We start from the raw sequence: 27,744 nt of genomic DNA, 5'->3' as shown, positions 1-27,744 counted from the left end.
AACCACATTTAAGAGGTAGAGGGCGGCAGTATAGCCTGGTCCCGTTCACGGCAAAATATTTTACTGTGTGGCCCCTGAAACGGTTGTTTTAGATATGTGTAAAGTGTATTCCATTAAAGGCATCAGTGAGGTTTACTAATTTACAAAGTAATATGTTTTAACTATAAATAAATCAATAACTGCAACAGAAACGACAATCACATGTCTGAATGGTGAAAATGTACACAAGTCTCCTTTCTTCAATTCACCGGATTCGAAGCCAGCAGCAAACGTGTGTCGGATCTGATGGCTGAAAGGGTTTCCCGTTGTCATCGCAAACGCTGTCCGGCGGGGGTGTGTTCCTGCCTTCTTCCCGTAGACGGCCTTCTATACTGCAAAAGGACAGATCCCCGCGCGGTCTTTTTCAAACTCTGATGACCTTGGCTCTCCTTGGGGACGGGATTATTGCTTGCTATATCCAAACCTAGATAGAGAGTGCATTGCGTAATTCGGGGATAAATGCTGAACTCGTTGAATCCTTCAGGTACCTGGGATAAACATGGTCATCTGGAATTTAACATCGACAGCAAAATATCTTTTAAACTGCAACAGACAAAAGTTCTGCGGAGAGAAACCTTTAGACTTTCTAAACTGCGCTGCATTTCAGTTAAATCTAATCTACTGCATTTAATATAACATGGTAGGCCTACCACCTATATCGGTTGATGTTTACAATTATTACAGCATTAATACACCGCTAATATTGGGTATTCATCCATTCTCTCTCTTTTGTTGACACAGCAACACCTAACATTTCCGCGCCGAGATTATATCCGGTGTAAAGACCGTATTATTGTTTTGCAGGCAGCCCACTTCCCACCGTTGAGGAAAACTGTGTTTGGGCCGAAGGTAACGTCACTTGCCCTGCAAACGGTGCCATTCAGGAAGGCCTCGCGCTCACACTTGCATTTTCATCCCATCAGTCATACATTTTCTGAATAAAAAAAATTACATATATATCTATCATTTCAGATTTCAGAAACCTCAGTTATATTATATTTATTATTTCAATTTAAATATATATTTTACTAAATAGAGCAATTTTCCTTTCATTGATTTTATTTTAGATTCTCTTTAAATATAAACATGAAATGTTTATATATGTTGACGTATTTATATTGTATCCACTTTGTAACTGAAAAATAGCTACAATTAGGTCATCGCCTAACAACACCGAAGATTTTGGATTGGATACAAAATACTGGTTTGTATTGCAGACGCAAAAAGATCAACACCAGTATATGATCAATACAGTTTTAAACAGCGGGCATTGCGAATACGTGGCAGGTTTTTGTTCTATATCTTGTTACAGATATTAAAGTCGAGCTAGGCCTGCAGTTTTAACACAATGAATGAATTTAGATGGACATCCCTGAAAAACGTGACACTGGGTTCAACAGGTAGGAGACATAGTCAAGTAAGGAGAGAAATGAAAATGAAAAAAGAAAATGTTGTTAGAATGTTTTGAACAAACAATCTTTATAATCATGGACAAAACATTGCATACTGAGATTACCTTTTATGTTTACGTTGTAATACTACTGTTTAAGCTAACAAGAGAAAGTTAAGGCATCTATTTTAAAAATGCAGCAAATAAAACCTTAACCAGGGCTGTTTCAAATTAGTGTATTAATTGTGATGTTATTTGCTATTGACATTAACTAATTGATTTTGCGATACCCGTAATTTTATATATATATATATATATATATATATATATATATATATATATATATGGTTAAGTGTATGTCTGTAATACATACAGTTGCATGAAATATACAGTTAAAAATACGTGAAGACGCGTGTTTATTCCTTTCTAGAGAGAAAGAAAAAACGATTAACAGAACTGAAAGAAGTTAAATATGTTTTAGAAGCATGAAGATTTGAACAGATTCAACAGGGTTATGTCCGCGTTTACTATACGAGTTTACACATAAAACGAAAAACGGATTTCAAACAAAGAAATGCAGTTAAAGTAGTCCTATCCTTGTTTAAATTAATTCTTATCTGTAATCAACTTAAATGCGCAGGGATATTTTCATCTGAAATGAGAGAAAATATGTATCATTTAGAGAAAATAATTTTCTTTTAACTGCCTCTAGCCCCCATGTGGATTAAAAGAAATACTGAGCGAAATATTACTTCAGTTATATCATAATATATTTTCTATTTACCATAATTATATTTTATAAATATGTGATTATTATTCGATAAAATCAAACAGTAGTCGATTTAAAGTGGATAAAGACAGAAAATGACAGACTGACTAATCTAGTGACACAAATCTTAAGGCATTTAGTCCTCAGAAACTAAGAACATTGACCACAGAATTCCTATAACTGACACACATCGCACCTAGATAGACACAAATGTTTAAAACAACACAATTTAAACAAGCGGACTCGCCCTGATGCAGTCTTTTTTATTTCAATAATAATTGCATTCTCTGTTGAACGAACAGAAATAAAAGAAAACAAAGTTTCAGAATAGAAATGCTTATCTTACTTGAACAGATAAATATTAGAACATGTGCATATATGCTGTTTAAAATTCTGTTCTCACGAGTTAATATAGTAAGGTAGGTTATTTCTTTGGGGCGTCAGCGACAGCATTGTAACATTACAAATGATTGGGATAACAATATTGTACTTAAATTACTTTTATTCCGAAGAAGCCTGAGTATTATCATAAGATGTTCATGTTTTCGAAGAAGGTTTAAATTGGTACAACCAAATAGCCTATTCGATATTCATTCAACGATTGACATTAGTTGGGATTTCTCGTGTTGTAGTGAAAGAAGCCTTTTTACCCCCTGTCTCCAAAGCCGCACTTCACCTTATAAGGAAGAACGGAATGAGATCATAACATTGTCACCTTGTAGTTGTTCATATACAACCGCTCTCTGTTACGACGTGATTTAAAGAGGGATTCGACTGTAATCTTGCTGTCTCTCAGATGCAGGGCCCATGTCCTTAAGTTGGCTATCATATAAACGTACTTTTCGTCTGTACCTTTTAAAAGTTACTTTTAGCAACGTCCTGTTAACACGACCGTCGCCGTGCACTTCTGAAAGAAACTGCAATTTTGAGAGGAAAAAGAAAGGTTTGTCGAGTCCAATTGTTTTTCGGTTTTTAAAAACAATAGTACACCAAAAAGTAAACGGCGTTAAAACAGCAAAGTAAAAATTAATAATAATGTATATTCAGGCCGTATTCGAGCTTCCACTGGCTGGCGGACATTTGTAATTTTAAGAAACACCCTGCCTACAAAATTTCGTTTACTCTGTAAGACGGGTGTAGCCGCTGAAGGAGTCCAACGACTGGCACAAATCCCCCGGAAGCCGATTCTGCAGTATAACGCCACCATCACTAGATGGCACTGTTCTGTCATTTTGAAGAAAAAAGGAATCCGCAGATTCTGGAATTGCGAAGACGCACACGCGTGCATAGGTCTGCTTCAATTTTCAGTGCTGCACGCTTGAGACAACAGCAACTTAGAACTAACTGGTTCATATGAACGAACGATCTGATAATCTGTAAACCCAAAACCGTTAAATAATTAAGAAGGTATATTATGTCTATTGTAAGATGCATGATATACAATCCTTTATGTGATATAGGCTTCAACAAGTCGACTGTGGTTAAAAGAAAGGTCGTAATATTTTAACTTTTAATTTCCGTGACATCGTTCTCTTTCACTAAGCAGACGCTTCTACACGAGAAACAAATATTGCAATATATAATATAAAATCTGTAGTGAGGTAAATCCATAATGAGGGACAGCAGTATGGCGTAGTGCAGGGCTTGTCACAAAAGGTTTCTTCGCCTGGACACTGCTGTTGTATCCTTGGGCAAGGTACTTAACCCACAATTGGCCCAGTATAAATATGTATACATATTCAGCTGTATAGATGGATAAAACTGTGACGTACTGTACGTAAGTCGCTCTGGATAAGAACGTCTGCTAAATGACAATGATGTCACGTTTAAACGCATACTTTTGTCAGTTGACTGTTGTTAATATAGATTCAGACAAATTGAATGTGTTTGGCTGTATGAGATTATGTCGTTGGCTGTTCTTGCACTTGTGTACTTGTGTATGTGTACACTATTCATGGCCCTTATTGAAGGGAAGGTGAAGGGAATTTCATATAAAAACTGCAATTAATGTTTACGAAATCTAAAAAGAATTGTGAAATGTTAATAAGACCTGTTATACCTTTGCTCAGCAGACATATTAATGTGCTGGACTAGGTAATTTACACTCTCCATCTAAATCCTGTCCATTAATATAAGACTAGAAATGTAACCACATTGCTTTATGACGCGACAATCGTGAAGAAATAACATGATGACATTACGTAGACAAAGGACAAACTGTAAAGTGCATGGACTGATTATCCCTCTACGGGTTTAAGACGGCGCTTTATTATTATTTTACCTTGACAATGTGAAAATATATCCTGTTTTGTGACAAAAATATTAATATTTAGTTCACGTTATTTTGTCATACTTCATTTAATCACACGTAAAAACGCTGTCTCTACGCTGACAACAGTTAAGCAAAATGAAGGCATTGCGGTAAGATTGAATAGGACCAAACACCATCGCACATTTCCAATAATAACGGAAACTGTTGGGGGCGCCAAAGAACGCGCGAGAGATGTTTTGTTTACCTACGCTCCCTATACGCTATTCTCCCTGCTGCATAACATCGCCAGGCACAGACCGTCCTTACCATGATCAGAAAACCCATGTTAAATTTCATTTCAGTCGCTTATCACATAATTATCACAAACGTACTTTTCCTAAATCCATTAAAAATTAGGCCAGGAAGGAAATTAGTAGGTATAAATTGAATTGTATATATTGTATATATATATTTACTGTGAAAGATGTCCAGGCTATTTTATCATGTCATGCCAATTAAACTAAAGCGGTACATTTTAAAGCCAGTGAATTCTGTGAAGACACGACTGACCTCTTCAGTGAAAGAAACTTTCCACAATCAATAGCAAAGAAAGTAAGCACCTTTAACATTCGAATATATTAATATATCAGTCATAAACAATATAATTTAATCGATATAGGCTATTACTTTGTGTCATTCATAATCATGGTAATTTCTCCACTATTACAACACTAAACATGGCCAGAAATATCAACGCAATCGCTCTGTAAAATGAAAAATATGCGACAACCTTACCTACCCGTAAAAAAATTGGAGAAATATCAGTGAAATAGTGTGTATAAAATACACATGATTGTTTCTCACCGCAGGACTATAAGACTGAACTGGACATTCGCTTAGAAATTGTTTTATAATCTTGGAAACCTTGCACCCCAGATATAGGAAGTGTAAAAATACATTTTAAAAAAGTTTTTCTAAGCCATCGTATCTGGCTTAGAAAAAAAATGTCTGGTGTTCAAAATCATACCCGGTTTTCTGATGTTGTTATACAAACAACTCCACAGTAATGTCTGACCTCACAGCCTCGCGTTTTTATTATAGAGTAAGAGAAGAAAGACAAGAGCGAGACGCAAAAAAGGGCGGAGGGGAGAACGTTGGAGAATCAAAGCAGAACATTATTTCTCAATTTAAGGATTCGTTGTGGCGCTAGTTTTATTAATCAGATCTTACAGCAGACGCTGATCAACCGAGAGACACCAGATTTAGTATTCATCCCCCACCCACTCTACCCCCCCCTCTCTTTCTCTCCACCTGGATATATCCCTCTGACCACAGGCGCCCCCCCCCCCCCCCACCTACCCACTGACAGCCCTGTGTGTTTACCCACTTCGAAATACGTTCCAATAAATGATTATTCGAGCAGCGTCACACGCACCATAACCACGAGGAGGAACTTTTTTGATTAATGACATTTCGGGCTGAAAAGGATCCGCGGGTTTAGAGTGAGCTGGCATTCTCTGCTGGCGCAGGGCACGCTGCTTCTGCACCCCGCACAGAGAAGGTGTGGTATGCTTTACAGCTGCGCTGCGACGCATCAGAAGAGCACGCCTGGAATTTGGGATATTTTTTTTCTTGAATCGTGATGATGGAGAGGATAAGACAGGAGTTGATTTTGATGGAACGGGGGCAACACAGTCCCGCTGCAGGTAAAAGGCCCTCGAATATGTCAGAACCGGCCGGAAATACTGTGTTGGAGGCCCTGGAAAATTCACAGCACGGTGGTCACCTCAGCCCCAGATTAACTCCTGGAAATGTCGAGGATGTCTCCGCCAAAGGCAAATTCGAAACGGACGCCTTGTTCGGCCACCATCACCGTGTCACCACCCACACCGCCGCTGTGGAGACTTTATCTCCGGAAAACGGGAAGAAACCCGGCGTGTATGCAGAAGTTTCGCAAGACTCGGACATGAACAGTGACGTGGAGGTGGGATGCACAGCAGATAGCTCTCCTAGCAAAGAGAACAACCACAAAGGTAACTTATATTTATCATCACTTTATGCACTGAAATTAAAACTAATTTTGAAACGCCCATATTACTTATTGCATGCAAATCTAATGGTCATTTCGGTGCATATCGGTGGAAATAAATAATTATTTAGATTATTACATGTCGATTGGTGTATAAAATTTTTTACTTTCAGGTCCTTGGCACATTTAAATCAAGCATATATCCTCGTTATTTAATTATAACATGTGAATAAAGTTACTCTTACCAGCAGCCAGCATTACAGACATAACAGATTTGCGTATTTCATTTCGATATGTCGTTCTTTTATCGAAACATATTATATCCTCATATTCTTCATGTTTCGATATTTTAATTGAATGCTTTTCAGACGTAGCCTATACATATAAGGTAGAACAAATCCAATTTCACTGCCTATGCCAAAATGAAACAGAAATGAGATATAGCCGCTGTAGATTATTATCGAATAGCATGGAAATAATTGTCTAATACGTGCATATCCCTTTTACAGGTTTTTCTGACAGCAATTCTGGAATTTCCCAAACAAACTCATCATCTTTATCCAGCTTAGGCGTTCACTGTAACGCGATAGGCAGTTCAGGCAGCTTAAACGCGGATCAGGTGAGAAGGTACCGGACTGCTTTTACCAGGGAACAAATAGGCAGACTAGAGAAAGAGTTTTACAGGGAAAACTACGTCTCCAGACCAAGAAGGTGTGAACTGGCTGCATCTTTAAACTTACCTGAAACTACAATAAAGGTGCGTTTTATTTCTTACATTGGTGGTAAATGTGTCACATCCTCTTTCTCTCCCTCTCAACACACTTCAATAGACGCGGAATTAAAATAATATTAAACAGCAATATAGACCAAGATCCAAAGCCAGAACTCTTTTGGGATTTCTAAATCTACAAAGCCTAAATTTGACTGCACTTGCAAATAAAACTGTAAATATGTAACATTAATACCCCGCATGTCCAGCATGAATTATTTCAGGTAACTGTTACAAAAAAATAGGCCTACACAAAATTGGCTGAACAAATTTGCACAAATTCCGTGATGAGACGTGGTGACATTTGGAATGAATGCAAAAACTGGATGCAGCTTTGTGTGATACGCTAACAGGCGACGAACACAGAGCTTTTTGCACTAGAATCACAATTTTAAACAAAATTGACACGACCTTTTTCATTTAGCCTAATCAGCAGCCTATTTGAACGGACGCATTCTTGCTGAAATGCGGCTCATCCAGTGACAAGTAGTGATATGACAAGTGCAAATAATTATAGCCTCTCTCGCGCGCTCTCTGTGCGTGTGTGTGTGTGTGCGCGCGCGCTTGAATTTTTTGTTTGAATTTGAATTTGCCTGAATTTTGTAAAGTTTGAATTTTCTAATCTGAACGATCCTTTATTTTCTCAAGGTATGGTTCCAGAACAGGCGGATGAAGGACAAGAGACAGCGCCTGGCGATGTCTTGGCCTCACCCCGCCGATCCGAGCTTTTACACATACATGATGACGCACGCGGCCGCCACGGGAAGCCTGCCGTACCCCTTCCACTCCCACATGCCTCTGCACTACTACCCACACGTGGGAGTGAGCGCCGCAGCCGCCATCACGGGTGCTGCGGCCTCTCCTTTCGCTACCTCCATCCGTCCTCTCGACCCTCTCCGCTCGCTCTCGCATCCGTACTCGCGACCCGAGCTGCTCTGCAGCTTCCGGCACGCAGGCCTGTACCAGCCGCCAGCAGGCCTCAGCGGCTCGGCTGCGGCCGCAGTCAGCGCATCCTCCGCGGCCGGTCCATGCTCCTGTCTCAGCTGCCACGGCGGCCAATCCGCCGGCGCCCTGAGCTCCAGGAGCGTCGGGACGGACTTCACCTGCACCGCCGCCGGGCAAAGGCCTGAAAGCGGATTCCTGCCCTACTCGGCCGCCGTTCTGAGCAAATCTGCGGTCAATTCGTCAGATCAGAGAGAGGAAACGTCGCTGACCAGATAACTCGAGTGGATCTAAAAAAATATGTCTAAGAACGTCTTTTTTTGGCCTGTTATACTGCGTTCTGTTTTCCTACTTCGTTAGACTCTTGCACCGATGTCTGAAATTGCCCTGGGCCTACTCCAAACTCTGGGAAACTCTGACATAAACATTTATGAAGATGTAGATACACAAGCATACAGACATAAACATCTATTCCAGATACATAATTTACCCTAACAGCTTGATTTAATTAAATACTGCAACATATGCAACCGCAACAACATTGTGAAACAATTCATCATGTCAAGACTGCATATGAATGAGTCAAGACTCGAAAATAGTCAGTGAAGTGCGTTGTGCTAATATCAATTTCCTCAATAATCTCAAGACATATTTTGTTATAATTTGTTTCCACAAAAAAACTCGTTTTTCTGATTTAATTGATTTTTCTGAACATTTGTCAATTTTAGGTTGACGTTTTTATTTTTCTTTTACACATACAGGCCTATCTTAGCTTGTATTTGGGAAATATCCATTTCATATCTACAACTTCTAAAAATATATTAGTAAAATCTGATTTTCAGTTAAATTTCCATGATTAAATTGAACTATTGTCTTGCTGCTCAACGAAATAAGAAAAAAAAATTAAAGAAAAAATCAGGACATTTGTACATTGCTCTGCCCGTGCCACGTATGATGTTAATAATTCCAGAATTGTAACGAAAATTGTTTATCATGGATTGATAGACCTCTTTTCAATGCGGAACAGAAAGATCCCAATTCTGAAACCCGCTGTCAAACCCTTAACAACCCGCTGAGGGATGTCGTTAGAGTAAACCAACGGAAGACTTGTTACCTCAACATTGTTCTTGGTGAACAGATTGCTCTGTATCAGTTCGTGTTTTATACTTGGTGTTTTGATATTTTTTCCTTCAAAAACGATATCTTTAGGGCCCTGTTTCAAATGTTCCTGAGGATAACTGATGTTCTGGGTAGAATGTTCTCCCTATTATTTTGACGTTTCACGTATGTTGGCAGCTCTGTTAAATCAAAGCCAATATTTCCATAATACTCCCAACAGACCTACTTCCAATCGGACATAATTGGATTATCGGAATAAGATGGAATGTCAGACAATTTGCACATGTGTATTTGTCTACAGACATGTATCCGTAAATTACACGGTGTCCTTGTGACTACTACAGATTTTTACGCAAACAAATTGCTTAATATTTTCATATCATGTGTTGTCTCGTTAAAAAGGTTAAAACCAAAATATGACCAGCGGTGCAAAATGCTCAACGACCAGTAGGCTAAATGGCGCATTTATATTTTTTCATAATTTCTGTGACTGACTGAATGTTTACGGACAGATTTTGGACATACTGAGGAACAATATTTAATAATAGCTCGACATTTCTATGCTTCTTGATAACAGACTGATATTAGCCTTTTTTGGCTAGATGTTCTAAATGGAGAACGTAAAAATAACGTTTACTTACAAAGAACCAAAACCAACCACGGGACATTTATTGTCATTAATAATATTATGGTTACAGTTTCAGGGATTATATACACTGAGACGCGGCTTCGAAGGGCTGGTGAGCGATCAGTGAAGAATTTCAGAGATTTAAAAATGCTTGTATTTTACCCTTTTGCCAGGATCGCTGTGACTTATGAATATTACATTAAACCTGTGTTGAAATACAACAGGATGTGCGAATTAAATGTTTAATTTTGAACGAATGTGCAATATTAAATATTTATTTACTCTGTTATTTATTGGTGGTGTTTGTTCACGGGAAATAAATATTTAAAAAGATCCTTGTAATAATGTTGTTCTTTTTAACTGTATAACTGTCTGCTGACTATACAATTATTTAACTTACTAGTTATTGACATTATCTATCACTTCTTCATGGCAACTGCAGTCGGACAAGTACAAAGCAAACCGTTGTTTTAAACCTCTTCCTAATACCAGCAAGTCGGATTGTCATTCATTAACCGAAGTTACAGCTGTTGAGTGTAGGCGCGACTGCATTGTTCCTGTATCACTTCAATTTGATACAGGCAGACATTGTACTTAATTGCACTCAGGGTAAATATATACGAGAATGTTCCCGTGGGACATAAGCTGTTTCTGTTCTGAATGTCCCAATTAAAAAGAAATAAATACAGCAGTAAAACTGGGCTCGTGATATTTCAATTTGTTTTCTAATGTATTTGCACAATTTGCGGCGCTTAAGCGAAGCCATCGAGTAGCATAGAACAGAGGCCATGAAAAAAGAAAAGTTTTGTCCAGTCTAGTCGAAGACCTAGTATGTACACACCCGAATTGGTCTCGAAAAGAAAATAAAAAAATGTAAGCAGTTGAATTTTATATTTTGGTTATTTTGCTAGTGATCTCAGAATAAAAATACTAAATTACATCTCCACCATCGAGGCAGAAATGTAGAGAACGACGATCCATCCTCCACAACGCCCAGTCCCTCAGTTTGACTGACTGTGTAAATGGAGCGCTTACTGTAAATTGAAGATTTTATAGAAAATACACGAAGCCTACATTCGCTGACGTTCATCGAATCTTTGGCATTGATTATGTGATCACCGCGCGCCACGCTGGCCTCCAGGTCTCCATTACGCACTGTTTATGAGCTGTTACGGAACAACTCGCCCGTTCCGGAGTGATTGATTGCCTTATTAACGCCTGTTCTTGTAAGTGTGACCGAGCTGATTACGATGCATATGTTTAGAATAATGTTTCGTTTAGCTGCCTGCGAGTAATGCGGGGTGACAGCTGCAGCAGGGAGGACAGAAAATCCAGCTACCGGGAGCACGCCGCCGCTTAAGGCGGAACCGCAAACCGCCCAGCGCAGAAACGCGCAGGCCCTGAGATCAGAGGTTACCCATCAGGCTGCTGCTCGGGAAAGGGTGAATGTGTTCGACGCTCAGCGCGGGGCGAAAAAGCGTTCTGTTCAATGTCATAAAATAAATTCAGGAAATAAATGCCCGAGAATGCTTCGGTATCGATTGAAATTGAGATCATTTTTTTACGAATTTACACATCTGGACGCCTGTCTGTGTGCACAGCAGCGGGGACAGCGGTTGTGGCGTAGTGGTAAAGAGTAGGGCTTTGTAACCAAAACGGTTGCTGGTTCGATTCCCCGCTAGAGCACTGCTGCTCTATTGCCCTAGTCAATATCCAACTCTACGAGTGGAAAAAAATGTAACCTACTAGTAAGTCACTACGAATAAGATGACAATAATGTAATGTAATGAGTGGATTCCACAATGTGCCTTTCATGTACGCTAGCAGAGAAAGTCATCATCACCATATTACACAGTACCATGGAGCAATTAGTACACAAAAGTACGAGGCTTGCTGGGTCACTGTGGCTTGTCATCAAGACGCAAAGTCATAGGTATGACCTTTCTGAATCAACATATGCATTCATACCAGCTGAATAAATTCATACGGCCTGAATGTATTCCATAAATTAACATCAGATTTGATGTGAAGCAGAAAATCACAGAGGGGTTTAGGCCGCGATAGACGCTGCAGTAATGAACTCCTCCAGACGATGATTAAAAAAGCAAACTGTACCAAAATGTAAATAGTGAATAATGGCTTAACTTTCGATATCACAGAAGTCTATGAAAGCTGAAATAAAATTTCGAAGAAGACAATTATCCGCGTTTTTAAGTAACTAAAGATCAAAACACTAATTCAAACAGGCACTGTATTCACTGAAAATATGCCAACCCCACTGGTTTCATAAAAGTTAGAAGATGAATTCTGTTCAAATAAACGTTTGTTGTAATTATGATTTATTTATTTGACCAAAATAGCTTGAGGCTCCGTTTGTCTCAAATGAGTGCTTCGATTTAAATGTTACATGTATTTTGTGACAGCATTTAAGTAAAGCTCATTAAGGCAGAGTGAAGCGGTTAAATTGACTTCAACCAATAACGATGATGAATGAGGTATTAATTCAGATACAAGCTGGGCACGTGTACGCATGTTTTATGGTTTTTAAACAGCTTTTTGAATAGCAGGACAACCCCCTAATCAATTACAATAGCTTGAAACGTAATTTTCGGGGAAACAATCTTTTATGTATATGTATTAAAACATGCTCCCAATTATCCCTGGAAATTTCTTTCAGTGGATTAAACAGCGGTTCTGGACCGACTATTATGAAACCAAGCGACGTCACACCCAACAGCTGTAATACCCCCCGATCTCAGGAACAAAAGCATCTTAACTTTCACACGAGCACGTACGTAATAAATACATTCCAGTGGTTTATTATGACTACCCATCAAATAAAAAAGAAAATAAAAATTATGTGTACAGGCTACGTTACATGGGCGCATAGGACAAAGTATTTCAAACCGGAGATGCTACGTTGTTTTTAGGTCCAGGGTCACTTTTATCCAGTTTCAAACCTTTTTTCACGAGCTCGCTACACGGCACATGAGTCGTGTCAGTAAACGTGTGCATATCGAAACACGAACGCACAAAAGGGTAACATTTCTACCATAAAGCATGACACGACATTGTATGGACGATCATCCGTTTCATGCTTTACAGTATGAAAGCAAATGATCCCATGGTATTCACACTGAATTTTCAAAAGACATATAAGACATATTTAAAAATAAGACATTTCGCTCTTTCTGACTGACACACTGTCAATTTGATCACAATAGGCTAGGCTACTGAACGTACGGATATACCTGAAAACAGCATCATGGACATTGGACGAGGTAAAGCAAGAACCTTGACTGAAAGGTGCATGAAAGCGGAGCTGATATTACCCACAGAACCTGTATTTTCGTACATGAAAAAACTGAACTACACACCTGCACTAAACCCTAACCATAAACCCTCATTCGGGACTCTTCACATAAAGAAAATAGACCTAATTAAACACAGTCCACACGGTATGCAACAAATAAGTGTATTGGTCTTAAATTCATAAATTACACCGCTTAGCGGCGAGATTGAGATGACGTACACGTATAACTAACTTTCTTATCTGATCCATTGCGACTTCACTGACCGCTTAAAAGAAAACTTCTGAAACTTGCTTGAGCAATTGGGCACGTTGTCTGAATAATGTTATTGCAGGAAAACATGGTGCTACAGCCATTGACGATTAATTGCAATAATTCAAAGACAGGGGAATCTGGTATACGTGAATTGATTAAGACCGGCAGACTGGCAGCTCAGAAGCCTAAAGAGGTCGGGGCAAACGGCACACTGCCTCGCGGGAGCATGATACATACATGATAGCATACAGAAGACTTTAATACTACCAACTGAAATTTTTGTGCACGTGCAGAGGGATAGGCCACGAGCAATGTCTGCGTCCTCATTCTTCATTGTATTCCATGCAGATCTGTAAGTAAAACATTTAGCTATGTTTGAATCACAACATGTTACCAATTATATCTGGAACACAGCCAGACTCTTTCATATTTTTGCCTTTGTGTCAGTTAGAATAAGTTACAATATTTAGAACAAAGTGTCTGTGGTGAGATACACTTTAAATATGACCAAAATGATCACAACAGAAACCATTTAACACACATCTTGATTGCATGCAAACCAAGATTTTATACTTCATACCTGAACAACCAGTAGGCCAAAAGACATACCAGATATGATAAATACGTTTAATATTCACCCACTTATATTTGGCTGTGGCTAAATAAATAAATATATATATACAGCAAATATTACACATCTTTCACGAACTGTGTTCAATTAAATTACAATAGACTAGTCAAACTAAGGGAATGTTCCTCTTCAAAGCATGTAAAAAAAAGAGTTTCTGCTTGGGCCTAATGCAGCTGGAATTTACAGATGTACCTTTTGAATGTGAAAAGATGAAGCAGCTTTGAGGAGATTTTCTGGAGAGAGAAGGAAAAATAAGCAAAAGGTAAGAGAGGCCACAGATCAACTACAGTAAAAAGACCGCTATTGGCATTTGAGGAAAAAACTGCCACCCAAACACTGTGCTACACAAAGGAATTTGATAAACGGCATCTAATAAAAATACACAAGTGCAGCAAGTGTCTTTTACTTCTTTATGTTGTCACACCTGAACAACTGTGAAAAGACATTGCAGTGGGTAATGTAGACTGATGCCTGTCAGTTAGCAGAAGCTGCTGCAAGAGGTCAGAGGCCACGTGAATAGCTGAGATCAATCGTACCAGAAAGCAGAAAGCATATCATGTCAGCCCCTTAAAATCCGAGCATTTAGCTCACAGAGCTTTTCTGTGCTCTGAGATCTGAGGCCTGAAACCTGCAGCAGATATGCAGGTTACATGGGATTCAAGTTACATGTGCTACATGTGATAACTACCTATGCGATTTAAAAATATACCAAATTTCTATTAGTGTGCTGTGGCTGTTTAGCATGACTTTTGTCTCCACCAAAGGATCTGGGACAAAGGACCCAGGAGGTCAAGGAATAATGAGACAGAAATTCCTCCCTAACGTGTACTGTGAGGAAATAAGTAACATATTATAAGATGACACTGAGGGCTTCAGAATGCTTTCCCACAGGCACTTTTATGAGAAAACAAATTAAAGAAAGAATAAAAACATTGCAACCTCTGCACATGCATGTAGAGATTAACACAGAGTTGCATGTATTTTGCACACTCATTCAAAAACAGGTATAGGGCTGAGTCACATGGTAAACAGTTATACTCCCTTTAAAAACATGGCCTTAACATTTTTACGAACAGGGCTAAACCTTAATGCTATATAGTACATGTATTTTAGGTATTAGTGCCATCACTTGCCATGACAAGTAATTGTTCAGATTTCAACTTCCAGGCAAAAATTGTGATTAGTGCCTTGTAACAGTTGGTTACAGCTGGTTAACCTCTGTTGGGGGGAGTCTTTACCGTATCTGAAAAAGGTGTCAGCCATAGTCACTCTCAGTTGAGGACAGACACACAGGATCTGCTTGAAGGGCTCCTGGCTAACATCCTGGCTAGCACACACACACACACACACATACACACACACACTGCATCTTGGGCAGTGTGCCGTCATAAGGATGGATTTACAAAGAGCACGGTCATGCCTCAGCCCAGTTGTCGACCCCCTGAGTTCCCATCAAACCACAAACGGAGCTGTGTGAACATGATCAGAGACTGCAAAAAGAAGCCTTTTCATTTCATAATTTAAGTGTTTTTTTTCCACTTGACAATGGCTATTTAAAGGCCTTTATTGGTTGCAGTCTTGGTTCCTATGTGACACTGACTTGCTCCAGTCCACCATGCTCAATTCATCACGTGTTCTCTTGTTTAGATATTGTGAACTGAAATCAATTATGTAAATCCTGTGGTACAAGAATACAATCATTTCAGGTAAAATTATCAAAGGTTTAATTTGCGGCTTAAATCCACATTACTACATCAAGAACATCTGTGACTAACTTAACTGGTAACTGCCATGACTTTTGATAGGGTCAAGTTACAAACATATGTTCTGAAAAGCGTAACTTGTTTTTCTCAATGTATTTCCCTATAGCATCAACTGGTTCAGTTAACTGTATTTTCCAAGTAGATGTTACTCTTGGCTTGGCCCTTCCCTATAGGCCTAATACTGAACACAAAATTGACAGATTCCATACCAGAGAGTCCCATTTTCTTATTTAGCCACAAAAAAAGCTCATTTGAAATTCTTTCATTAGTTGCATGAACTCGCTGGCAATAAAGGCCTCACACACGCCCCTTCAGCGTCCTGTAGTTTCCCTCCTCTCTGCATTGAACAACATTAATGTGCATGTTGTGGACGGGAATCATAGCAGAGTTAAAGCTGAATTAATCATTTTTTGTTTCAACTTATTTTATAATAATAATACCCTCATAAAATATTAACGGCTTAAGGTTTAAGCTCTCCAGGTGACCACCTGAACGTGCTCTGAGGGCATATATTGAGATAACAATAATACTGACCTGATGGGAATGTTCAGACCTTTATCACGTTTTTCATATAGGGGGGGCACGCAATGAACCCCAAAACGTACACATGTTTCTTGTCCCGTTTCTCCACGCTTCGCCTTCATCATTTGAAAAAGGCTGATGAGTCATTGTTTGGTTGGGCAAACCGCGGCTTGCATACACCGCAAGGGTGCCGTGCCCCTGGGTAAACCCTTATCACGTGACGAAGACAGGCATCGAAATTCTCCATCGCAAGGGATGACGGGAAGGGTTTGTGGCGATTCACCGAGAAGAGGAGGACCTACATGCCTGAGCTGCGTTGCGTAGTTGCCGTGGGAGGTTAGCTGAGCTCTTCCACACAGCAAAGCTGTGAGGAGGAAGAGCATCTTGCCCAAGTCAGGTAACGCATAGCCGCAGTCTGCACACTCCACAGTCGGATCAGTATATATCAGTAACCCAGCCAGTAAATTACGCGCATTATTGCGATTGTAAGTGTGCATCAGCAGCAGGTGTGGGCCTGTGCTTTAGCATGCTACTGTGTGTGACGTGAGCTAACGGTTAGCTAGCTAACGTTGCCTGAATGTTTGTGGAAGATGTCAGTGTAGCTGGCTAGATAAAATCAGAGCTTGCTGTTAGCTGGACAATTATCTGTGTAGTTTGCTTGTTGAGTGGTCTAGCTAGCTAAAACTACCCAGATCGTGTTAAACAGATTGCTAAAATAGATAGCCAGCGTAGTAAAGTAATAATCGTTCTCAATAGTTACATAATTAATAAGGTTTATTTTATTGGCTCCATGCAAACGGATTTTAGCTTTACTTAGCATGTTTTGCATTACTTTTAGTGAACATTTTTTCGCGAGCTGTGTTATTCAGCGGGCATACTAGGTGCATTCAGTTGTCTGCTTTTAAAATCCATGCTAGCAGTATTTGCTAAAGTAGATGGCGAAGTTCAGTTATTGTTGTGATGACGCTGGTGTGAGGTCCTTTCTATTTAGGGTGTGACACTAGACAGCTGGCTAGCGACTGATAGGGGTGGATGTAGTATTTTGTTTGCTCTGACACAAGATAACGTTTCATTTATCAATCCAAAGTGCGAGAAGGCTAACCAGAAAAAGTTACATATCAGTACCGTTTGCTAGCTGCCATGGAAAATTAAGTGTTTGGCTAATATTATTAAAAACGGTCTGCTTGCATACCATCATACTTGAACAGAGTTTTAGATGAAAATGTGAAGTCTAAAACTATAGTGAAAATGTGCCGTTGAACAGTAGTTTGCTATGAATTATTCAGGCATTCTCGTCATAATGGGGTCGGCTGTCATAAATAAGGTGGTTATTACTTTCTGCACTTAAGGAAATAGTAAATACAGCTAAACTCCTTGGGGATATTGAGTCAAACCACTATGGTGAGTTGTCCTAATATTTGGCTAATTTGGCTGAACAGTTAAACTACTCTTCAATGCCAATGAGCCTTCATAATGCCCCCTCCCTGAGGCTCAATATTATGTTTGTCTGCAGGTAGAGAGCCCTTCTACTTTGTCAGTGGCAGGAGTAAAAAGTGTTCACAGCACTGAGCTCAGTCAAAAGACATGGGAACTGTAGTGTCACGGTGGAAGGTGAGTATGGAAATTAAGATCATTGCATTTGCTGTAAGACCACACAATCTCTGGGTGGAATTGTGTGGCTGTTTTTCACGTAATATTAGTCCTTATGTGGTCTCACACAATTTTCCACTGCCGGCCTGTTGTGTTTCTGCACCATTGACTTAAGATTTTACCTTGGCCTTTCCCCCAATGGGCTTGAAAGTGCCACACAGATGAACAGTGGAGCCATTTCAGAGTTTCATTCAGCTGGAAAACCGCCTGCATTTTCCCTGTTTGAGATGGGAGCGGTAATGGAAGTGGTACAGTACAGTTTTGTACAGAGGTTGTGTGATGTAGTTAAAGTTTGCATGAACAAAAAAAATCTTTAAAATTGTGTACTCATGGCTATCCTCCACAAGTACTCACTGACAATAAGACAATAAGGCCCATAGCTTTAATTTTCATAATGAGTTCTATGTTTTATGGCCAAATATTCTTAGAAATACAAGTTTAATCTGTCTACTTTTGTCCACCTTTAAACAGGCTAAGCCTTCCACAGTGGAGATTTTGGAAGGTATAGAAAAGGTAATCTTTTTAATCATTATTCTCAGAGTTAAATGTACTTTCTCAAACTGAAGAGTCACAGAATGGTTATGCAGCAGAGATATAGATTGTGTTAGATGGAGGGTTGTATTTTTGGACGCTGCTTTTTAATTTCTTTTTTGGGGCGGGTGTTGGCTGTGGCTCTGGGTCAGACAGTGACTGGGGTTTCACTCACTATGATCCCTAGAGTGACAGACACACATGCTCTTGGTCCAGCATAGTGCAGGCAGGTTCAAGAAATGTTATCCTTGAGATGTCATTGAGAGGAGATTGTGCACCGAAGAAAATGCTTGGTGTTGCCGTCCATGACTATTGAATATACAGGTGGCTCAGACATTCAGTACTCTAGAGGAAATCTTTTTCAAAATGAGCAAACTTTACACAAGTCTCACAGAAAACATCTTTTATTTGTTCAAGGGACATAGTCTCCTCCCTGGTCATGTATACTCGTAGTTTACTTTGACATTTTATGTAAGTAAGATTATAATCCTTGTTATTAATGTTATTATTCACTTTATTTAACATTCATTTGGCAGATATGCTTATCTGCAGTGATTTACAAAGCAAACCAAATTTACATAAATGCTAATTAAAAGTGATGTTGAGTTGTAATTTATGTGTACAGTTTATATGTTTTTATTAATGGGAAGTATGCCGTGTTCGCAGGACATAAAGCACCTTGAAGAATTCAGAGAAAAAAATCAGAGACTGTTGAAGTTGTGGGTGGGAAGACTGCTACTGTACTCCTCCCTGCTTTACCTGATTACCTGTGTAACTGTGTATCTCTGGTGTCTTCCTGAAGAGTGGACAGGGCGGCTCATATGGGCTCTGCCCTTTTTCACCTTTCCCATACTGTAAGTACACAGAGCACCAGTGTTTTTTTCTCTTTTTGCTGCTGTAAGTACACTCATGCCTCTCGTTTCCCAAACCAGAAATTGCATATTATGTCACCGCTGTCATAACTTCTTAAGATAAGTAGATTACCATCAGTATATTTTTCTGTAAATACATCTAATCAAAATGGCTTTAAAACAGCTAAGGTCTCCAAATGAACACATGTATAATTAGTGGTAATCAAGTGAAAGCGTGTTCATGGATTAACTAATTCCATATTTTTACAGGAGTGCAGTATTTTACTCATAGAATAAAGACATTTTGTAAATAGTTTACTAGATTTAGAATGTGATATAAGCGTATGTTGAGAGTTACTTTTAAAATACTAGAAAAGAGTTGGGTTTTTTTTTTTTTTGAAGGCAGTATGTTGTCTGCTCAAGTATTTTTCATTTGTGTTTCCACAGGGTGTGGTTCATGAGGAAGTTGCTGATTTTTCTTTTCTCGAAACGAACAGAGAGAAACAGTAAGGTTCTCTTTGGGTCTACATCTACCCTAACTTGACCCAATTGTTTAAGGTCTTGTTTCTTTCAGAGAGCTATTAACATTAGCATATATCATTCATCATTCAAATCAGAAAATCCTACTCGAAATGCATACCGGCCTCTGAAATGTAAACCAACTTGATGTAAATGTTGTTTTTGTTTCAGATGAAAAATTAGAAGATCTGAAATCCCAAAAAAGAAAAATAGTGAGTCTAAGTTTTAAAGTGCCTTCTCCATACATGACATCTGTGTTGCTTTGAAGACATTTAGTCATTAGATTTTTGGTTTTATTTATCTCATTCTTAGCTAAAAAAGACCTTAAACTGGGACTGGCATGCATTGAATCTGAATCTGCCCTGATTCCATTTAAACACGGGCTACTTTTCAGAGAGACAGCTTCTTTAGACTTCTCTGTGTCCCTTTCATTGTTCAAGTATGCCTTGTGTACTTAAGCATCCTCGCTTAATTTCTCCCCAGTGGGCAGTACAGATACCCCTCTCAGCAGGGCCATGAAGAGCGGTAGGCTGGTACAGGCCATGACAGGAATTTTCATACCGCCATTTACCTTCACTGGGTTTTCACAGCACTGTACAGCGAGCTAATTGCTCCTGCTAATAAATAATCTAAAATCAATGTAGACAGCAGTTAATTGCCGAAGACACTTTATTCTGCAAAGCGCTCTCCTAACGGCCTCTTTTAAATTAATAGCAATAAGTGCTAAGAGGAAGCGCTTCTGAAAAATTGCCTGTCATTTACTGTCTTGTATAATAACTTCCAATAATTATTGCTGATGGGATTTAACACATTCCTTTATGGATGTTAATGCATGCCACTAATTATCCTTCTTATTATATGTAAGTAATTCATATTTGATCTTTCCCTGAAATCAAGCTATTTAAGTAGCTGTGGTAACACAGTAGGTGAAAGCAACTTTGAAGTTGACACCTGATCATCAAAGTTTTCTTTTAATAACTTTTTCATGTTTGGTGTTAATTTTCTGTGTTGAAATAAGTCATATCTTGTTTCAAGATTTATGGCAGTAAACAACTGTCATAAATCAGTATAGAACAATATGTTAATATTGTTTTATATTAATATATTGTTATTAATGTCGTCTCTGTATGTCAGGTGCAAGTACACTGACTGCAATATAAATGACATTTGAGTGTCACCTTAGTGTGGAATGTTCATTTACTTATAGCTTGAAGAGGTGATGGAAACCGAAACCTACAAAAATGCTAAACTGATCCTGGAAAGATTTGATCCAGAGTCAAGGAAAAAAGTAAGTCTCTACCTTCAAAACTTACAAAAGAATCAATGGATCGATTTGTAGATAAGCTAAAAGTATCTCAAACTAAAATGCCAATGTGCCATTTTCATGAAGGACCATGAATCCACACCAGCTGGACCCCAGATGACTCCCAGACCAGGCCAAGGTACATGAGTCCATGTCCGTTAAATGGTTTTCCTTTGTTGTGAAATTTAAATCCTCCAATCCCTTTTGTATTGAGGAGAAATGAAAAGTGGTTGCTTTTCACTCTCTCCTTCATTAGAAGTTCGTCAGCGGAACATCCCCAGGACTCCAGCTATGGGGACCCCCTCCGGCCCGCCCCACCCCCCGGCAACACCAGGCTCCACCCCCTCTGGCCCGCCCCTCCACTCGGCCCCCGGCGGTCCACCCGAGAAGCACCTGTCCGCCATGGCCGCCCAGCAGAGCCTGATGCGGAGGCCCATGAGTCCAGGAACACCCATCCCAGGAGTGGGTGAGTGCGGGGGGGAGGGGGGGGGGTTGGGTCTTGCAGGGAGGACACTGGGGTGGGCACTACTGGACACTAGGATCTGCTAAACTGATCTACTTGCCCTTTGTCTCGTATGTCCACAACCCAGCAGGGCAGGTGTCATGTTTATTTTTACACATGCATACATGATGGCTTTGGCCGGGCAATTGTAATAATAAATCAATCCTACTAGAAGATAGTCCTGCTTTAGACTTCTTCTGCATATTAAAAAAACTGAGTCTTTTCTCCCAGACAGAATGCATAGTAAAAAGCATGCACGGTATCCTGCGGAAAGCTGTGATTTTAGAAGTGTTTGTACTTGGAGTGCTTCAGGCTTTAATCAGCATCCTAAGAAAGAGGCTCTATTGGCCTTGTGCTGTGCTTCTGTGACTCAGTGAGTTTGGTATTGTTAAAACTAATGACACCTGTTGTGCAAGCAATGAAAATATCTTGTTTGTTTATATGCTGTTGTGAATGTGCAAGCACTTTGCACTTTGAGTGGTGAACTGGATTTGTTATTTCTGTTCTTAAACTTAATCTTATAAAATTTAATCCGCATTTCTGTTTAGTAAATGATTCACAGTCTGAACAATGATTCCATACAGAGTTTCCACAGTGCGTCCATACGTTGGGAAATGAAAAAACCAGCAGGGCACTGATACACATGCCAGGCTTTTCAGAAATCATCTTTGAGTGATTCATCTTGATATATAATCACAGTAATCACTGCTCACTATGACAGTGTGACCCCTGTGTATGAATATTGAGGGATACCCAGCTCACAAAGGGATATAAAAATCTCCCATTTCACGCATGTGCCATTGCTTCTGCAGTTAATGTCAGAGGGACGGTGTGGCGTAGTTGTGCGTGTGGGTCCGGTTTCTCCCTGACTGTGCTCTTCCTGTGTGCTGTGGCAGGCCTGCACCCCCCGGGACCCCCCCTGGCCAGGCCCATACTGCCCCGGGAGAGAGGGGCCATGGACAGAGTCATCGAGTACCTCGTCGGAGACGGCCCTCAGAACAGGTCCCTGCTGTTCTGTAAAGATGCCAGCATCTGCTCTCAAACGATCTGTTACTATTATATGAGAATTTATGTGTATAAAATATATGTATAAGCTGTACTCCGTTTTAGTGATTTTTTTAAATAGAATTAAATTTTGAATTAAAGTGCATTATTTTGTAATTAAACCAAAATAAATAATTAATTATTAAGTACTAAAATTGTATTTCTGAAGTTTACTGCATATAGACAAACTCGAAAAGTGAGCCACAGTTTATATTGTTTTGTTGTTTTTGTACACACAGATATGCCCTTATATGCCAGCAGTGCTGCTCCCATAATGGCATGGCATTAAAGGAGGAATTTGAATACGTCGGTAAGGCTTACAGAAACGCTGCTCTGTCTGTCAGCCACCATCGAACATGGCAACTTCAGCTGCTTTGTGATGTCTGACAGTACTGTTACGTTATCTTACATTATTCACCTCTAGCAGATGCTCTTATCTAGAGCAACTTGCATAGGTTACAATATTTACATTACATTTATTCACTTATACGGCAGGATAGTTACTGAGGCAGTTCTGGATTAAGTACCTTGCCCAAGGATACAGCAGCTGTGTCCCAGCAGGGAATTGAACCAGCAACCTTTTCGGTCTTGCTCACTACCACTAAGTTACACTGCCTGCTGTGCAACATAATGGTTTCAAAGTCTGTGGCCACCAGTGGTGTCTGTCAGTTGCGGTCGTGCATCTTCTGTAGATTGAATATGCTGCTGACCGTGAGGCTGGTGCTGCTGTTTCATCAGAGTGCTTGGTGTTGTCTTTCAGCCTTCAGATGTGCGTACTGCTACTTCCTGAACCCCGCGAGGAAGACCCGCCCCCAGGCGCCACGCCTCCCAGAGTTCAGTTTTGAGAGGAGGGAGCGCTCCGATTCAGCAACGCCGGGCCCCTCAGCTACTCCTGCAGGCAGCGACACGGACGATGCCCCAGGTACCCCCCCGTTTCCGTAACGCCTGTGTACACAGTGTGTTACATGTCTGTTACATGTGTGCTACATGTAGTACTGGCAAGGGAAGGGAACCATTCACGGCAATTTTATTGATGAAAAAGCGTAAGGTTTCTGCAAGCTGAATAATGGAGAGAAGTGTCACAGATAGGATACACTCAGCTTTCTCAACTGCCTTCTTTTGAAATATTCCATCTTGATATTTGTTTTAATATCTCATCATTCTTTTGAAGTACATATTAAAATGGAATTACTTTACTCTTTGCTTGCATGATATGTATAGTGAAATTTCAACATGCTGTTCGCTATATCATAGAACCTAGCCTCATTCATTTTTTTTTTTAGCTGATCAAAGCGAAGGGGGTGGTCCAGGCCGTCAGAAAAGGGTGTCCTCGGTATCTTTAGCTACAGCTCCTTGGAGTAAAGTTCACAGTTTCGACAATGTCCATCACCAGCAAAAAGGTTCTGTCTTAACGCAGTCTGATGCCTTGCAGTTACCTCGCCAATAACGTTTAGTCCCGTAAAATTATCCTCAAATTACATTTGAAAATTTTTCTCTTGGTTAATTGTTGGAGTAATTGTTGAATTTCAGTTCTGCTGATTTTCACCATGTCAAGATTCTTCCCTTAATCTGATCAATAACGCTTTCTAACATTGATCTGCAGCTGATCTAAAAGGACACATGCACCCCCAAAGGGAACGATAATCAGTTATGTTATGCTACTGTAAAAAACACCTGCTGTCATACTCCTGTAAAATACTACTTGTGTCAGCAGTGAAATGGAGCTCACTGGCCAAAAATCTGCTCTCCTTTAATCACGAGTGAAATTGAGAAATGAAACGGTTTAGTGATTTGGATTTGGATTTTGTGGTGGTTGTAACTGATCCAATTTAACAGTCTTGCAATTAGTCACATACTAGGGGAAGATTTGTTGTAATGCAACAAAGGTCTGGATATGGAGGTAAAAGTAGATTCCCCCCTCTTAAGTGAGCTCCTTACCTCTGTTTTGAGAAGGAAGGCTTTGACTCGGTTCATATTCTCTGTCTGCTTTTTCAGATATTTTTCTGGCTCCTATAAGAACCAGCACATACTGATCCCACTCTTTGGATCTTAGGAATTGGAGATGGAAATACACAGAACCCTGGGATTGCCCAAAGCTTTAGCATTTGCCAGCTGGATCGCTGTAGTGTGTAGTTTTAATGGGCTGGACAGAAACCTGCATGCAGCAAATAATTAGTACCAGGTCTATAATTTAATCGATAGCTGTGTAACTCCTTAACCTCTATCACCATCTGAGAGTTTGGGCTCCAGCTAACAGAGAGTCATTGTCCCATAACTGCAACATATGGGCTGTTCAGAAGCATCCCATCCTCCTAACTTTTAATGGAACAGTTCACTCCATGTTGCTCAATTTGATGCTAGATTTGGTGAGAGGTTAAGGGGTGACCTTTCTGTGATGCCTTTTTCTCTGTCATTTCGTTAAGCTTTGGCTTCTTCCAGTATTAACGTTCACACTACATCAGCTACACCAGATGCTCCTGTTTCTGTTGCTTTGTGAATAATTACACAAACATTTCTTTAATCAGCCCTCCGTGGTCTGCTACACATTTGTTGCAGATAGTTGGGAGATCAAAGAGAAATTAAGATGAGATTATGAAAATGACGTCAGGGCACAGGCATAGATTGCTTCCTGAAACAGGTGTAACTGGTCTGATTTTCAGATGAAGACCAACAGGAAGGAACACCCTCCGCTGAGACTGAACCCCAATCAGGGGAACAGCAGCCGGCAGAAGAAGAGGGAGAAGCCCCTGAGGAAGAACGACCAGGAACCCCTGAATCTGAGAAGGCGCCCGCGGAGCAGTCCGAGGAGACCCCCTCCGAGAAACCCCAGACGACGCCCCCTGAGAAGTCTGACGAGGAACAAGAGGTCCCACAAACGCAAATAGAGTGATGGTCACAAAATTTGAACACAAAACAGGAAATCGGTGAAGATATTTTCTGTTTTTTTTTTTTTTTTTTTTCTGTTTCTTTGATTTGCTTACATTCAAGCAAGTGTTTCTCCAGGTGGCACTAGTTTACCCATGACACTCTATGTGAATAAGCAAAGTATAGGCTTTAGGAGAGCCAATGGGTAGGTAAAGCTATAGTTGAGGTAAAGGGATTTTTTTTTCCTTTTTAGTGGGGTAATGATAAAAGCGGTTGTCTTCATTTGCCCTCTGCTGGGGCTTTAGAAGTGTTTAGCACTCTTCAAAATAGAGCAGATATGCCCAGAGCAAGTTAGATCTGTTACCGAGTTAATGCACGTGGTGTGATCAAGAGAATAGTTTTTCTATTAATTTTTCGAAGAGCAGAATAATTAACTTGCCAAAAAAAGCACTGTTTTGTTTGACTTTATTTCACATTTTTTTACATATGTGCTTTGTTGCATATAACAGTATAAATTAAGGCTAATACCTGTCACACATTTTAAAACTTATTTATAATTTGTATTGGTATTTAAATCTGTTATACTGTGCCTTTTATGGAAGTGTTGTAAGGTCTTCGGGTACTCTTGGCACTGTCAGGCCACCTCCATGTTTACATATTAAGTGTACATTGATAAGAAGCCAAGAGGAAGCTTTTATTTATTGTTAAAAGGGTGTCTCAAACTACCTGCCTGCGTAGGTGTGTTCAGCTGGTCCTAGTTTAGCTGAAATAAAATTGTTTTCACTTTAAGGCTGCAGGCTGTCATATGAATGACAGATGTTTGTGAATGGCGGTTTTTCTCATTATGTGCATGGTGCACCCATTAAAAATTTTAAAACTGGCACCCATTTTTTTTTCTTTGTTCATGTCCACTTGGTTGAAATGGCTGCGGAGGTAAGAGATTTTTCTAGGTAAAGTTTGCATATGTGTAGTTTGAAGAACTGAAAATCTTACTGTAAAGGCTTTTAAAATGGGTTGTAAACCTGAACAGAACTTTAATCTGCTCCAGTCCTCTGCCCTTGGTCTCTTTGTCTGCCACAGAAATTCATTATTTCCATATGTTGCTGTGCTGTTGATCATTTAATGTGGATGGATGCACGTCCGTTCTCCTGTGCTGGAAGTCGCTCTGGATTAGAGCGTCTGCTAAATGAATGTAATGCAATGTAATGTAATCTCAGTTTTTTCCCCATGTCCTGAGGAATGCCCCTTTGAGATGCAGTCCCTGAAAATACTCCATCACTCTTGCTTGGCTCAGTCCTCACTCCTCCAGCAGGGCAGACAGACGAAAAGTGTCAGGCTGGCACAGGCTGGGAGACTTCTTACACACAGGGCGGAGTGTGTAGACTGGAAGTGGCTAAGCATGGGGACTCAGGCTTTTTAAATAGAATTTTCATTTGCGTGCTCATTTTTATAATCTAAGGAACACAAGGTGAGGTGAAAATACAGAGGTTTTAGGTTTTTTTTCTTCAGATCACTCACCTACATGCTGGTTGACGGTGTACCCACCACTAAACATTAATTGCAGGCCAGTCCACATCCTCGCTCTCAGCTCTGAGAGACAGACCTTTCAGTCCTGAGTGAAAGACTGTCTTGTTTAGAAACGAGGTATCAGGCCCTGTTAGAGTCCTGATTTATGGCTCACTCGTCACCCTGTCAGTGTCCTGTCTGGTCGTGTCGCCGGGGGACAGGCACAGAGAACGCGCTAAAGCACATTCCATTTTCATTAAGCAGGCTGTTTCAGCTTGTGATCGTTTTATTTCGGCCCATTGATCATGTCGGACAGTGCTGGATAACGGTGCTGACATGCGGCCCTGGCCAATCTCAGCGGCCTGACCCTCCTCATTTGCAAAGAGTGTCGTCTCTGCTATAGAGTGGTCCTAGTCTCTCTCCCCCCCCCCCCCCCCTTTTCCTTTCCTTTCACAGTGAGCAGCTGGGGGGGTCATCAGCAGAGGTTTTCCTTTGTGATTTGATAATGTATGTTTGCACTGACACGACCCTCTGTGCTTGGTAATGTATCAATGT

At 40.1% G+C, this 27,744-nt stretch overlaps 2 protein-coding genes across 3 annotated transcripts; both read left to right on the top strand.

Annotated features, from left to right (window-relative positions):
• Positions 1-6,091: 6,091 nt before the first annotated feature.
• LOC118786302 (homeobox even-skipped homolog protein 2-like) lies at positions 6,092-8,468 on the top strand. Its single transcript, XM_036541437.1, has 3 exons — positions 6,092-6,482; positions 6,988-7,235; positions 7,896-8,468. Exons 1-3 carry the CDS (start codon positions 6,092-6,094, stop codon positions 8,466-8,468), a joined length of 1,212 nt encoding a protein of 403 aa, XP_036397330.1.
• Positions 8,469-16,701: 8,233 nt separating this feature from the next.
• LOC118785580 (endoplasmic reticulum junction formation protein lunapark-B-like) lies at positions 16,702-26,564 on the top strand. Of its 2 annotated transcripts, XM_036540358.1 has the most exons (14): positions 16,702-16,815; positions 17,932-18,029; positions 18,540-18,581; positions 19,266-19,453; positions 19,898-19,956; positions 20,141-20,181; positions 21,177-21,257; positions 21,360-21,411; positions 21,529-21,738; positions 22,671-22,776; positions 23,058-23,128; positions 23,579-23,740; positions 24,102-24,218; positions 25,479-26,564. In XM_036540358.1, exons 2-14 carry the CDS (start codon positions 18,003-18,005, stop codon positions 25,706-25,708), a joined length of 1,386 nt encoding a protein of 461 aa, XP_036396251.1. In that variant the 5' UTR covers positions 16,702-16,815; positions 17,932-18,002; the 3' UTR covers positions 25,709-26,564. The 2 variants fall into 2 exon arrangements, with proteins under 2 accessions (XP_036396251.1, XP_036396252.1); XM_036540359.1 differs by lacking the exon at positions 24,102-24,218.
• The last annotated feature ends 1,180 nt before the right edge of the window (positions 26,565-27,744 follow it).

Source organism: Megalops cyprinoides, chromosome 11 (assembly GCF_013368585.1).
Source record: "Megalops cyprinoides isolate fMegCyp1 chromosome 11, fMegCyp1.pri, whole genome shotgun sequence".
Lineage (NCBI taxonomy): Eukaryota > Metazoa > Chordata > Actinopteri > Elopiformes > Megalopidae > Megalops > Megalops cyprinoides.
This window is presented reverse-complemented; position numbering and strand designations above follow the sequence as displayed.

Coding starts and splice junctions, on each gene's coding strand:
- LOC118786302 (XM_036541437.1), top strand. CDS start 6,092: ATGATGGAGAGGATAAGACAGGAGTTGATTTTGATGGAACGGGGGCAA. Junction 6,483..6,987: donor CAAAGAGAACAACCACAAAG/GTAACTTATATT, acceptor TCCCTTTTACAG/GTTTTTCTGACAGCAATTCT. Junction 7,236..7,895: donor TACCTGAAACTACAATAAAG/GTGCGTTTTATT, acceptor TATTTTCTCAAG/GTATGGTTCCAGAACAGGCG.
- LOC118785580 (XM_036540358.1), top strand. CDS start 18,003: ATGGGAACTGTAGTGTCACGGTGGAAG. Junction 20,182..21,176: donor AATCCCAAAAAAGAAAAATA/GTGAGTCTAAGT, acceptor ATTTACTTATAG/CTTGAAGAGGTGATGGAAAC. Junction 22,777..23,057: donor GGAGACGGCCCTCAGAACAG/GTCCCTGCTGTT, acceptor TTGTACACACAG/ATATGCCCTTATATGCCAGC.